We start from the raw sequence: 14,712 nt of genomic DNA, 5'->3' as shown, positions 1-14,712 counted from the left end.
TTCTGTTCTGGCGGCTTCTCCCCAACTTCTTAAGCCATACAGTTAACTGGGTAGCCCCTGTTAACTCCCTGACTGAGTTCTGATTCACACAAACATATGTATGTGTACTGTGTAATTACAAAAGTAATGTAACGTAGTATATAATATGGTGTGTAATCAGCATGTGGCTGGCTCTCAGAAGACACAGAAGCTGGCAGGCTTCCTGCAGAAGAGGAGGTACCTGGACACTCAGTGCAGAGGGGAGGGGTGTTGGGAGGTTGGGGATGAGGCCCCATCAGATTTGTCACTGGGCTTTTTGAGTGGGCCGCCCCCAGCTAGCCAGAACGTTTGTCCTCATTCTCCTCTCACTTCCTCTTCTTTGTGACCTAAGTTTCAGGGACCTTGCGTGCCTCATTCTGCAGCCTCTGTATCACATCTGTCTTGTGACCGTGGCCTCCCGGTCCGCATTGCAGTATGGTGCTAGATCTTAGGACCAAAGCGGACTCGAGGCAGGAATTTTCTAGCCACACTGCTGCTTCTGGATGAGACCTAAGGGGCGGCTTGCAAGCGGGGTCTAGGCAGGAGTGGATTAACAGTGCAGTTAGAGAAGCTTAAGCATCAGGGCTTCTCACTCTCATGCATTTCTTCTAAGTCCCTATACCTAATTTTATATTCGTAATTACATATTCTTTTCTTAAAGAGAGACCCCTCCAAATTTTATAATTGTCAGAGTCCCATGAAACCAGTATCTGCCTCTTATTCTGGGGTTCTATTCTTTGTTCCCTAATAAAAGTAGGAGACATACAAGAAGAAGCTACACCCTTTCTTTTCTGCTTTGGGATGACCTGAAGGGATGTGATGCTTGAGGCTGCAGCAGCCATCTTGTGACCCTGAAGAGAAAGCCAGAAGAACTGCAGAAGAGCTAACTCGGAGCCTTGGTATGATTGATGTGATTGAGCTGCTGGATGAACCAACCCTGGAACTGTCTATCTCGACTTCCAGTTATATGAGGTAAAAGTCTTTATTATTTAAGGCACATGTATTCAAGTTGTGTATGACTTATAACCAAGAGCATCTTGCTGATACCCCCCTGGTCCCCCACCACTGTGTTTTAGTGACTCACTGGAGAAATGTACATCTCCTTGCTGGATGTGCTACTGCCAAGATTCTTACCTTCCAGAAAGTACTCAGAGCTAGAGCAGCTTTCCTGGTGCCCATCCTACCCTACTGAAGGGTTCAGAGCCTCTCCCACTGGAATGGAGATGGCCTCTCATTAGTTGTGCAGTGTCTCTGGCTTTGTCACTCTTCCCACCTAAGACTACTTTCCCATAAATTACTCCAAATCATCTCAATCGCCCTCCCCACCATGAACCAGCCTCTCAGTGCACTTGATTTCAGCTAAATATGAGAAAGGAAAGAGTAGATGCTCATAATCATGCTAAGAAATGAGTGACAGGTAACTAGACTGGCCCTCTTCATCTCTTTGCTTTGAAAAAGTCAAAGTCATTCCACCAGAATTTCCTAAACTGAGAAAGTTTCAAAACGTCAGCCCCTTTGAATGACTTGGGAAAGTTGGCTTTATGGAAATAGTCGTATAGACACCTACCCAGGTGACGCAATTGACTGCTCGTGTGTTCAATGCAAAGCTGTGAGCAAATCACTGTACATGAAAATTCTGTGAGCCTGGAATAATCTCACTCCAGGCAAACATCGAACAGTGTGCTAAAGTGAAGAAAGAAGAATGAGGAGGCAGAGGGACCTTCTTGGAAACTTGCAATCACATGGTGTGGAAGCCAAAGTCTGCTGATTCGATGGGCCCCACTTGGCCTCAGGACTGTGTAGACTGACAGCTCAGACTGGGTCTGTTCTGTTTCCTTGGTGACCAGATGCTTCTCTCTGAGAGCACACAGGAATAACTCAGTTCTCCTCAGTGACCAAATTTCATGTCAAGGAACACTCATTTTTCCACACCTAGGTTCCTAGACTTCCTTCCACCCATTTGCCTGATCCATATTTCTGCTGATCAAAACCTGCACTCTCTCTGGCAGATAAATGCTAGTCCTAGGCCTTAGACTTCATTGGCATCGACCAACGGCCCCCATGTGCCAACACCTGCCATTCTCTTTCACCCTGAAGGCTGGTCTCTTTGCAAGCCATCTTCAAACTCATGTCTATGATAAAACCCGCCCTCTCGGTCAACTGATTCTAGATCGGCCTTGACCGCAGTTCCCCTGAAGGCCAGGGCCCTCCCACACTGGCCCGTGATCAGAAGTTGATCCAAGAGCCTGGTGAGCTTGCAGTCAAGGCAGGCGGGCAGGAGCTGCTGAAGTCATTCGTGTGCGAGGCAATGAGGGTTTGGACCCTAAACACAAGATAATCTCCTCTGCAAAATCAAGTTGGCTAACTGGGGAACGGGGTTGGCTGGAGTTGTGTTTGCCAAACATTTCTCTTAAAGGTGAAAGCAAAGCTGAGCCTCTCCCTGATTTTCACTGCCCTGAAGCGATTGCTTTGGTTCACAGTAATTGTTGCACTTTAAACTGAATAGGTTACATTGTAAGCTTGGGTAATTGAGTTAAGGGCAGTTTGTTAATATATCGAGTCTGGAGCCACTAAGTCTAAACTGTGACTCTGGGTCCACGTCTATGGTGTGTGTTTACAAAGCCACCTGACCAAGTCTTTGGCGTCTCTAAAGGTGGAAGTGAGGCCATGAAGGACACTTAAGTGAAAACAAAATCCTTTAAGTGCAAAAGCAGAGTAATTATTTACCTTTGGGTGTTTGATAGAATTTGTATAATGAACACGTCATAATTCTATAATTACCTCAGTTATGAACCATCCTTCATCAGCCACTAGGGTCAAAGGAGAGACAAATTTCCCTTTCTTGTAATAGAACCTGCTTGGTATGGCTTCTTTCTCGTAGATAGTCATGTGTTCCACTGTTCTCAGTTTGTTATATATCTGCAAAGACAAAAGAGTCACCAGTTTGGCATTCTCTTTCTTAACTATGTGTGAACATTTAATGCACCTGGAGGAGAGGGAGAACTTTACGGACCAAAGAAAGAAATGACCAAAACACCTGCCAGGTTTGACTACATAAGAATGAGAAACTTTTGTATGTCTCAGAAAACAAGGTGGCTTCATCTCGTAAGGCTGAAGATCCACACACCCCGTGATCTAATAAGGTAGCCCCTAGGGACCTAGCGGGAACCCTTCCCACTCGTGCACCGGGAGACACATAGAGGGATAGAGACTGCAGACTCAACAGCCCAAATGCCCAGCAACAGTGGAAGGGAAAGACGACTCGTGTGGTTCTGTGGTGGGATACTATACAGCAGCGAAGAGAGGCGAATTACACCTACACAGAACACCTGCAAGCGTCGCAGGGCTCTCAGTTTGAGAAGCAAAATAAAGCAAGTTGCAGAAGAATACAGACAGGGTTATTATTATGTGAAGTTCAAATAACTATAAAACTAAAGAACACACATGATAAAACGATAAGGACAATTATGGAAATGATAACTTATAATTTAAGAGAGTGGCTTCCTTTGATGGGGCAGGAAAGGTGGCGGGGTTTGGGAAGGATATACAAGAAATACCATTATCAACGGTAATGTCCTACTTCTTAGATGTTTAGTAAATATAAGGCGCCCCTTTATACTTTTCAATATTTTATAATAATTTGTCTACTCAGTAGTTAATAAATTACAAAAGCTTATATACGTCAAAAATGCTATAGTAAAATTAAAAGGCAAATGAGGAATTGGTCCACCTGCTGTTAAATGCCACAAGATCAAAGGGAGGGGATTTGCTCTTGACCTAGAGCATGTCTTTCCTACACCTGAATCTTAAAAGTATTAGTAATTGTCTGCCGTTCATTACACTACTGATTTCATGATGAGGGTGTAAACTCTGTACATATTTCCAATATTTAGCAGCAGCTTAAATATTTATGGCTGACATTAAAATCAACTGGATGATGTTGACTTGTTGGCCCTCAGCCAAATCAGACACATATTCCTGGGTAGAACTGAATGTAAAATTGAGTTTTTCAACTCAGATCTGGAGAATAATTAGCCTTCAGGCTTTTTAGTAGAGAGTTTCTGATGACCCCATGAGTTATGATTTCCTACTTGAGAAAATCCATAGTTCTTAAGGGAAGTAGGATGCGTTTGCAGGAAGATTTTGGATACGTGAAAAATCTGATGACACATACCAGGTCTCACAAACTGTTGTGTCCGTCACATGACGAACTGTCACCCAAACACAGCCCCCATTCTTGAATAATCCACCAACTGCTTCTGGCTTTCATGAACGTCGTGCTGGAAGAAGCTCTTCCCAGCTCGTAAGCTGCTGATGCTCAAGCATTCTGGAGGCAGCACGTCCCTGAGCGCCAAGTTGGAAATGCAGATTATCTTCCTTGCCAAGAAAACAGAACTTCTTTGCAAGAAGCCACTTGCTGTGGGACCTGCCAATGTGTAGAGTATTCCTCCCGGCTTCATATTAAGGGATTTCATGGGGCTGCTGTACCAATGGTCAGCACCTCCACTTCCTGACCATGGAACTTGAGAAAAAGGGACGTCCACCTAGGAAATGGGACAAGGCTGGGGAGGAGTGGCGTTCTTGGCAACTGTGCTGCTCAATCCCCAGACAGATCTCAGACTTTCCTATGGTAGTGGGCAGGAGGAGGTCGAAAGGGCCAGCGGAGAGACCCCGGCCTCCTGCACGCAGTGTCCATCCATACCAAAGAGCGTCCGTTGTCAACCACATCCTTGCTATGAGGATAGGTGGAGGTGTCAGGCCCTCCCTAGGCCAATTCCTGGGACCCTGGGGTTGGCACCTCCACGGGCAGCAGTCTGAGCGTCCCCCAAGGAAGAGACCCGCTTCCTGGTCCAGAGCACAAAATTGTCTCTGGGAGCGGGCAGAAGACCCAGAGCTTGCCCTGGCATGTGACAAGGCAACATGGGGCGAAGCAGGTGGACAAAGATGCTGCTTGTTCCTCATTTTCCCATCATGATTTACCAAGTACTGCAGATAATTATGGTTTGGAGAGAAGGGTAAGTAAAGTCTAGCTATCTCAGAGTGCTCAGCTCCTGGAGGGCAGTGACTGTGGGGAGCACCCTCTTGGGAACCCCCCCTGTGATGATGATCATTGTAATAAGTGGCACATACATCGTCCTTGAGGTGGGCCCAGCATGCTTCTGTGGGTTTCCCAGCAGCCCAGGAGGACAGCTATGATGGCATCGCCAACCGCATGGACTCAGAAGAAGCAGAGGGTCTGGGACAGGGAGCTATGGGTTACCAGTCCATGATCAGGCTGGGATTTGCACCTAAGCAGCGTGCCTCCTCAGATAAGGAGCTGACGCATGGCACCCACGGCCTCAGCCCCTATTCATTCATCACCTTCTTATCTCCAGTTCCCTTACGAAAACAGATCAGATGGGCAGCTTTGTTCCAGGGAAAGAGCATTCTCTGTATGCATCCGATATCCCCCAGGTTTGCCTGAGAAGTGCCGCATTTGGGCCAATAATAAAATAGCCCTACTAAAGGGCTAAGAGCTTAACATGCTAAGCACCGCACATCCTTTATCTCATTTGATTTCCACTAACATCCGTGCAGTGGATACCATCATGCCCATTTCAGAGAAGAGAAGACAGACACAGGAGGATGAGCGATTTGGCAGAGGTCAAGGGAGCAGCAAAGTAGGTCACATGCCTCGGGAGGCCCAGCTCTGGCACAGCTCTCTACTTCAGTGCTAAAGCCCCAGGGCAAAGACCAAGCGCAGAGTGATCATCCATCCGCCTCCCCCCCCATGGCGCTTCTTGCCTCAGAGTGTTTCCCAGGGGCTGGCCAGAGGCTCACGACGGGTCCTCGGTCCTTCACTTGCTGCAGGTCGTTCAGGCTGATGTACTTATTCAGCTCGATCACTTTGTCCATCCAGAAAATGTCAGTCATTCCATGATCTGAGAAGATGATGACATTGAGGTGGTCCTGCAGCTCCCGCTCCTGTAGGCGGACAAAAGCTGTCAGGACAGCTCCCAGGCAGAGATGCGCTCACTCTGGAAGGTCTTGTAAACAAGTGTTTTAAACTGGGGCGCCTGGGTGGCTCAGTTGGTTAGGCGACTGCCTTCGGCTCAGGTCATGATCCTGGAGTCCCTGGATCGAGTCCCGCATCGGGCTCCCTGCTCGGCAGGGAGCCTGCTTCTCCCTCTGACCCTCCCCCCCTCTCATGTGCTCTCTCTCTCTCATTCTCTCTGTCTCAAATGAATAAATAAAATCTTTAAAAAAAAACAAAACAAAACAAAAAAAAAAACAAGTGTTTTAAACTGTAAGTTATGGGGGAAAGGATACTTCCTCAATCATAAACTTTTCTGCCCTGATGGGACCAGTGGGACATCACCATAGAAGTACTTCGAGGAGGGCGAGGTGAAAGCACATCCCCTTTCCAGTAGTGCTAGAAATCATCCCTCCTGGGCTTGAGCCATTCAAGCTACTTTCTCTGTTCTCATTTCCTTCCGCTCTTTCAGCAGACGTGTGTGGTAAGACGGGAGCGGTCACCGACCCATTTTACAAACGTGGAAAATAAAGCCCACAAAAGTTTTACCTTGTTGAGAGTCATCCAGCAAGGGGGTGGGTGGCAGGATCAGGGACAGAACCCAGGTCTGGTCTCCATGCCTGCTTGAACCTGGTTCACAGACTTACTAGGTTTGGTAAAGAACTGGGCCATCTGGCCAGCTAAGCCAGGTAAGAATGCGAATCTGGTCATTTCAGTCCCGCTGGGCTGGTTGTAAAACAAGGGAGCTCCTGGTATCTGACAAGGGGTTGTGGGAAGAAAAGAGACCCACCCCAGCCTGGTGCTGACCTCGTCTGCTAACACCAGTAAGAAGGAAAATGTTGAAGGGTTATGACCGCCAAGGAAACTGACAGGAAGTGACAAGAGGGAAGATCAGCCTCATGGTCCTTGGTTTCAGTTACCTGGATCCACTTGGTCATGTACTTCAGGACAGTGTCCACGGCTTTCAGGGCGTCTTTCCGCTGAGGCGACGAGGGGCCATAGTGGTGGCCTTCCACATCGATGCGCTCATGGTATATGGCTGCCAGGTCCGCCCGGCCACTCCTGGAGGGAGCAGAGTGAGAGAGATGCAGTTGAGGGAGGCCCTCACTGCTTTCTCCCCCTCCACTCAGCAGTCCTCTGTGAGGGCACTGGCGTCCCCAGATCCCTGACCTGTGGGCCAGGCAAAGCTGACACCTTAAAATGATCACGGTGATCTCTAAGGGAGGAAACACGACTACGGCATCAAGACATGCCAGTCCTGAGCACCTCAGTGCAACAGTCAGAGAGCATGTTTATGGGGCATCTCCCCTCTGGGCTCCTGTGGCATCGCTCATTGTGCCCCAAGAGTTGGAAGGGCTGGTAACAGGCAGAGGACAGTTCTCATAGCTCTACTCTACCACCCGCTGCTGTCATAAGATCAGAACAACTAGAAGCAATCATTCAAATAATGACTTCGATTATTGCTGGACCTGAAGGAAGTGTCTAAATAAAATAGCAGACTGTGTGTTTAACCCACTGGCAAGAATAAGAGCAAGCTTTACCAGGGCAACCTGGGGGAGGCAAACAGGTTAGTGTTCAGCAGACACTTATTCTAATGGAGACATTTATTCTATGAAGGGCCAGCTCCAGTGTGGATATAGAGTGAATTCTAACAGTGACCACACTTCCCTGGGTCCCAGGAAGACGCTGGTTCTGGAGAAACTCTCCTTCTTGGCCAGAGTACTGATAATACTGATAATGGCAGAGTACTAATAATCCAAGCCCTTGATGCTGGGCTAAGAATGACCGGGAACAAGTGATCTCCATTGGAGTAGGAGGCCTGCGGAGTCAGGGAAGGGAGAAAAAAAATGCCGTGTAATGCACCTCCCTCCTTCACGCTGTGCTCTCCACCGTCCCTCCTGCCCCAGCTCAAGCTTTGCGCACAACTCCTCCCAAAGCACCCGAGCTGAACAATGATCGTGATGATGGTGATGTTAATGGTGGGAGCCGTTATAGTAACTGACAAAAGTTGAAGTAATGCAAAAGAAATTACAGCTCATTCCTTTGCTTGGACTTTACAAGAGCTAATAGTTGATACTCTTGGTGGATTGCCTTATTTCTCTCGAAAAACTATATTTTAAAGACACACACACACACAAATGAGATGGCATGGTGTCTTCTGATGTGGCTGCCCCAACACCTGGAACATGAGCAATAAAAGAATGTGCGTCCTCAGAGCCTGCTCTGCCTTGGGTCTTGCAATCCACAGAGGAGGGAAAATTGCCTCCCGGTAGTTCAGAGAGGGTGGTTTGCACGGCCAGAGTTAAAAACAGCTCCTACTCATCCTCCAGGTCTCAGGGGAGATGGTGCCCCTTCCAGGAAGTTGGCTCTGATGCCCCAGGCTCTGCTGGGCGGCCCTCCGGGTGCTCCTGCGGGCCCTCTAGGCTCATCTCCTGGTAATGCTCTTCCATGCCGGGCTGCAGTGGCCTGCTGATGTTCCTTCGCCCTCTCTAAGCTGTGAATTCTTTGGGGGGGATGGCGATTCATCCTCCACTGTAGCTCAGTTGTAGCCTACTGTATTTGGCATACAGTTGGAGCTCTATAATAGTTGAAAGTATACTAATAGTAAGCGCTCAATAAATGACAGTTGCTCTGGGTCAGGCACTATGTCGAAGGCTTTTCATTCATTATTTAATCCTCACAGCGACCCTTTAAGACAGGGATACATTGAACAGAGAGCTCAGTAGAGTTGCCTGCCTCACACAGCCAGTGAGAGATGGGACCAGGACTCAAACCCACGTTGGGCTGACTCCAAAACCCTGACGACAACCACTAAAAACTCTACGGCCCACGCCAATGGGGCAGCATTCTGCTTAACCTTCTTATGGAAATGGTCCTTATTCTCTTATAAGACTCTTACCCTTCTTGACGGATAGCGCTCCATGTCTGTGGGTTGGGTGTGTCTTGGATTTCTGGAACTACTGTGGGAAGCGTCCCTGTAGAAAAGCATCTGCACATTTTGCAGATGGGGAAATAGGCCAGAAAGGATTCTAGGACTTGCTCAAGGTCTCACAGAGACATAGCTAGAACTGGAAACGTGAATCTCCAAGATCAGAACATTCTACCAGCCTGGGCTTTTGAAAGTCCACATCTACTGCATTCACTGCACTGGGGCGGTTTTCAGGGGATAATCTGATTAGCATCTTCCTTCATTATGGTCATACTTGCCAAGACGGCACGTCCTTTAATGATGCTGTGATGTTCTACTGTGTACCCTGAGGGGCATTTCATTTATGTTTTTGAGAGCACATTGGTTTCAAGTTAAGTGAAATTGCTAGTCAAGTGTTTTCTCTTTTTAGAATACAACAAACCAGCCCTTCTTTAACAAATACCACCCTTCTCCACAATGGGGACTGGGTTAGGTGTTTTTCAAAAGTGATATTATCAGTATTCATACTCGCTAATGTGTGAATGACTCATCCATCTATAGACAGCAGAGAACAAAAAGTCACTGCAGGGGCCTGCAAGGGTGTGGGCGGTGGGGAAAAGTTCTCGCTAGGTAATGGCACTTTCAGACACATCCCTAAACTTTTGTGGGGCCCGTGTTCATTACACTGATAAACTAATGAATACAGTGGAACCTTCCATAAAATCTTTCCCTCAGATGAGCCTCAGCCTTTAGCTGCTTTTTGCGGTTGCCTCTGTAGCTCCCCAGATGTGCGGATTCATGCAGTGTATCCTGTGTTCAAGTGTGCACACTTCCAGGGTGGGGCCTGCATGGGGGGAGAATTGCACAAACAGGCTGACCGTTGCATTGAAGTTCAATGACATGCTTTTAGGTCACTGCATTGTAGATACTTCCCTTAACGCAGCAACCACTTGGCTGGTTTCTTTCAGGCTCTGCACCATATCTAAAAATCTCTGTGTGATCAGGGACCCCGTATCACAGATTTACCTGATGGCTTTCTTTGAAGGAGCTGTCAACCCCAGGTGCCAGGAACACTGGATTTGGGATGCTGGCGATTCAGGGATTTATGCATGTGCCTTCGGAAAAGACTTCTAGGTTGGAGTTTCGTCGATTCATTAGGGACCCGAGTCTTCAAGGGCTGAGCACTCTCGCCTGTTTGGAGTTCAGCGGACAGATTCTTGGTCGCCAGGTGTTTTCCACATGGATCTGGTCTCCATCACAGGTCAGCTCATTTGTAATGGAGTGGTTGGGTGAGGAGCAATGGGTGGAAATGCCTGCAGACCTATGGTTGGCCATTTATAATTTATAGCTTTAGGGGTCCAGGAACTGAGCCAAAGACATGTGGCTGTCAGCCCAGTACTTGAGAGCTGCAAGGAGCCCCCAGCCCCAGGCTTTCAGGGACACCCAGGTCCTCCATCATCTTAGGATGTTGTCCAGATCTCTTTTCAGTGTAAAAGTTCATAACCTCACATCCATTTTCCTTACTGAAGTGAGTTGGAAAGAGAAGACTTAGGGAGAGAGAAATGGGGGGCAATTCAAAGGGATGGTTGAAGTTATCAACTGTTAAGAAAAATGATCTAAAACTTAGAAATTAGGCCCCCAAAACAGCTGCCTGTCATTCCTGTGTCCTACAAGAACAGTGTCTGATAAACTTGTTTACAGGTCACCAGACTTTATGACCAACTTGAGCCCGGAATGTGTAAACTTAGCTGTTAACTTGTAGGAAACCAGTAAGATGAAGGTTATTTTTGCCTGATGGAGAAAGCAGTCCCAAAGATCACGGTCTGATTGTCCTCTAAGTCGTGAAGCATTTCTGCATCTCACAATAATCGTATGCCATCGTCCTCCATCATTCTTTTCCTTCACGTGTGTGTTTCTCATATTCTCTGTTTAACCAGCCTGGTCGTCCCTGGATTCCCTCAGCAATAAAGGAATTTGAACCTCGGCATAATTCTCATATACATATGTAGTGAGCACATGACAGAGGCTTAATTTTGGAAAATTATACATTGATAGGGTATTGGAATTAGACAAATCTGAGCTCAAAGATGTGAACCTCGCTATCCTGGAGGTCTCAGAAGAACAGCAAAAATATCTGGAAGCCTCAATGTACCGTGTGAAAAACCTCCACAGAGGGCTACACTGGGTATGAAATGAGCTGATGTTTATAAAGTGCTTGACACACAGCAAAAGGGAGGCAAAGGGAAGGAGATGCCTTGCATCTCTCTCTTCCTTCCAGATGTGCCTGGATGGTTTTTGCCTGTGTGCTGAGCCCCTTCCCTCAGAGTCCAGGGGGAGGAGGGACAAAGGCCAGGACATTTGCCCCAGCCGCCCCATGGTCTGTGGAAAGAACCATCTCGTCATCCATCCGCTCCTTTATAGGCACCAGCAGCCACTGAGGTTCTGGGATCCTAAAAGAATTCCTTTGGAGCTGTTTTCCGTAACCTGGAGCTTGACAATAGACAGCAGCTGTGTCCACCGCTCCCGGGGCCCAGTTGTTGCTTGACCAACCCTTTTGAGAGGCTTCATCAGGCACCTGCACCTGGGAGCAGCCTCCTAGTCCCTCCAGGCGGTCAGGGCTGCACGGGGCTGTCACCACTGGTATGCCCCTTTGCCTGCCCACCGAAGCATGACTATCCAACAAACAGAACTTCCAGGAGGACGGATTAAGTGATGTGATCACAAACTGCTTTTTGTGGTGGCTGTGTGGACAGGGGTGTTGCTTCCCTGTCCCCATGTGCGGTGGCATGGTACATAGCGTGCCCATGACTGGGGTTGTGTGCTGCTGAACACGTCATGCAGCGAGCAGACCACAAAGGCTGCCGATCCACCTCAGGCGCTCATGAGCCCCAAGCCCAGCACAGCCCCACAGGGGTGACTTGCGAAGGAGCCAACCCCCCGATCCTGTCGGTCTGATTCGGTTTCAGGGCACCTCAGAGGTATGGGTGCAGACCAGGAGGAGAGCTGTGAACTTGACTCTGAAGCGTCCACGCACTTCTCTCTCAGACCTGGGCTCCGGCTCCACCACCTACTAGCTGTGTGCGACCTGAAGCAAGGTGCTTAACTTTGGGAGAGGAGGAGGACTCTTTGTAAGAGGAGGAAGATGACACACCTGTGTAATACAGTAGCTGTCACAGCAGAATGGGTCAATGGCGATAGCGCCTTTGACACAATGCTAGCAGGTGGGTGTTGAAGACATGAATTCTCTTCGCCCTCTCTTTTCTTCTATGCTAGAGGTTGTCTAGGTGCCGAGGTAGCATCTACCATGGATATGACTTGGGTCAATAAAGCTTTATGAGCCCTGGATGGCAATGCCCAGATTAAACATGGAAATTGGACTAGCCCTTCTACAGAACCATGCAGCTTCTTGGCTGAGCTGGACCCTTTGCCGAAATGTTGTCCGTAGGTCAATCTTAACTGCCTTCTTTCTTTTTTTTTTTTTTTAATTTTTTTATTGTTATGTTAATCCCCATACATTACATCATTAGTTTTCGATATACTGTTCCATGATTCATTGTTTGCACATAACACCCAGTGCTCCATGCAGAACGTGCCCTCCTCAATACCCATCACCAGGCTAACCCATCCTCCCACCCCCCTCCCCTCTAGAACCCTCAGTTTGTTTTTCAGAGTCCATCGTCTCTCATGGTTCTTCTCCCCCTCCGATTTCCCCCCCTTCATTCTTCCCCTCCTGCTACATTCTTCTTCTTCTTTTTTTCTTTCTTAACATATATTGCATTATTTGTTTCAGAGGTACAGATCTGAGATTCAACAGTCTTGCACAATTCACAGCGCTTACCAGAGCACATACCCTCCCCAGTGTCCATCACCCAGTCACCCCATCCCTCCCACCCCACCCCCCACTCCAGCAACCCTCAGTTTTAACTGCCTTCTTTCAAAAGCGTATCTATCCTGTATCCCATTCTCTCTGCCTCTCAGAATAATAGCAGAGTGGAAAAGACACTCTATAAGCAGTACTGATCAGGAGAAATGCCTGTGTGTGCCCACATGCATATGCATGCCAGTGTTTGCACACTTGGGTGAACTCTAAGCACTCCTCAAATTATAGCTAGGAATTTGAGATAGAGCTGAGCAGAAACCAAGAGGTAAGCTATGGAGTCTAAAACTTGCTCCTTGTTTTGGGGCTATCTGATGGAAAGATAAATAATTAATACATCTTTGCCTAAACATACACACCAACAGAATTCATAATTCCTTTGAGTCACATTCTTACATGAATAAGCTGCTACATGTAAAGTGGTCTTAACTGTGTTGGCCCACAAATGTCAATCCTTTATTCTACTTTGTAAGAAGGTAATGAGACATTACCTAAAAATGCATAGGTTAGGGGCGCTTGGGTGGCTCAGTTGGCTAAGGGTCCAACTCTTGGTTTCGGCTCAGGTCATGTTCTCAGGGAGGTGAGATCGAGCTCCACATCAGGCTCTGCGTTGGGTGTGGAACCCGCTTAAGATTCTCTTTCTCCTTCTCCCCCTACTCCTCCCTGCCCCCACTCTAAATCAATCAATCTATCTATCTATCTATCTATCTATCTATCTATCTATCTATCTATATAGGTTGTTTATAGAAGGTGCCTTCTTTTTCTTTGCAAGAGAGCCTAAATTATCTTACTGCTTTCCACAGGCAATCAGTATCATCTGGCCTATTGCTTTTCTTCTCTTTTTTCTCTCTCTCTCATTTCAAGCCCTAACTAGTTTTAGAAATGGTGGATCTCCATCTTTCCAACCACTATTCACAGGGGATGTTTCTGGTGGCCCTGTTAACTTTGACAGTATGAAGACCCCACAAGACAGTTGCACTGGCCTGGTTCCATCCTGCGTAGGCCTTCACTCCCCAACTGCAGAAGCATCATTCACTGGTAGATTATGTGAATGTCATCCCCTGGGAGTTCAAGGCCATTTATGTAGACTATAGTATGAATGGTGCCAATTGAACAATATGGTGGTATCAGGTCACACCAGATAGAGGCCTAGCCTGGGGCCACTTTCCTGGGCCTCCAGTTCTTGGTAGCCTTTTCTGTCTAGGGGAGCCCAATGCCTTTGCTAAACACACATACACACAAAGATACACACACACATATACATACTACCACCTCACCCCCCACCACCAACCTCCCCCTTTCTAAATGCTGTGCTCTAAGGTAAAGATGTTATTCCCCAGTGTTCCAGAGCTTTGTCATGTTGCTTGAAAAGGGAAAAAGAAAAACTTCTCTAGAAACAGAGAAACAGAAACTTCCCTAGGAAACAGAGCCCAGCACTCATTCCTCCAGCATGCTGCTATCCCTCAAGACAAGGAAGTCTGCTGGGATGGGCCGGCTGCCAGCCCTGGCTAACCTGAGCCTCTCGGGACTCTGTGGCTCTCCACCTGGTACATCACTGGGTTGCGTACAGTGGGTGACCATTCAGTTCTCAAGGCAAGATGAATGTGAAAAAGATTACCCGCCCAAATAGAGCGTTGGGTTATTTGGAGGTATTTGTATGACAACTATGTTCTAAATGTTCCTATTTAGCATGGCAATAAGCTGTAGGGGTGGCCAGCACTTTGGATATGTTGGAAACAGCACTGTATAGACACAGAGCTATTCCAAAGTTCTAGCTCTGCGCATCTGCTGTGCATGCGGTGCTCTTCAGCTTTGCACAAACTAGTTTGTAACACAATATTCTAGTTCATCATGTGTGTGTGGTTTTCCAGCACTTGTGGGCAAGGAAAAGAAAGC

General features: G+C 47.5%; 1 protein-coding gene across 2 annotated transcripts in view; it reads right to left on the bottom strand.

Annotated features, from left to right (window-relative positions):
* ENPP6 (ectonucleotide pyrophosphatase/phosphodiesterase 6) overlaps nucleotides 1-14,712 on the bottom strand; it is a 118,717-nt gene that overhangs the window by 19,101 nt on the left and 84,904 nt on the right. Inside the window, exons 4-6 of one of the 2 annotated variants that reach the window (XM_032413670.1) lie at nucleotides 6,952-7,093; nucleotides 5,803-5,982; nucleotides 2,800-2,937 (exon numbers count right to left, since the gene is read on the bottom strand). In XM_032413670.1, coding sequence (XP_032269561.1) covers nucleotides 2,800-2,937; nucleotides 5,803-5,982; nucleotides 6,952-7,093 — 460 coding nt within the window. The remainder of the gene's footprint in view (nucleotides 1-2,799; nucleotides 2,938-5,802; nucleotides 5,983-6,951; nucleotides 7,094-14,712) is intronic. The other variant, XM_032413671.1, reaches the window with a different exon arrangement.

This window comes from Phoca vitulina, unplaced genomic scaffold (genome assembly GCF_004348235.1).
Source record: "Phoca vitulina isolate PV1807 unplaced genomic scaffold, GSC_HSeal_1.0 scaffold15, whole genome shotgun sequence".
NCBI lineage: Eukaryota > Metazoa > Chordata > Mammalia > Carnivora > Phocidae > Phoca > Phoca vitulina.
This window is presented reverse-complemented; position numbering and strand designations above follow the sequence as displayed.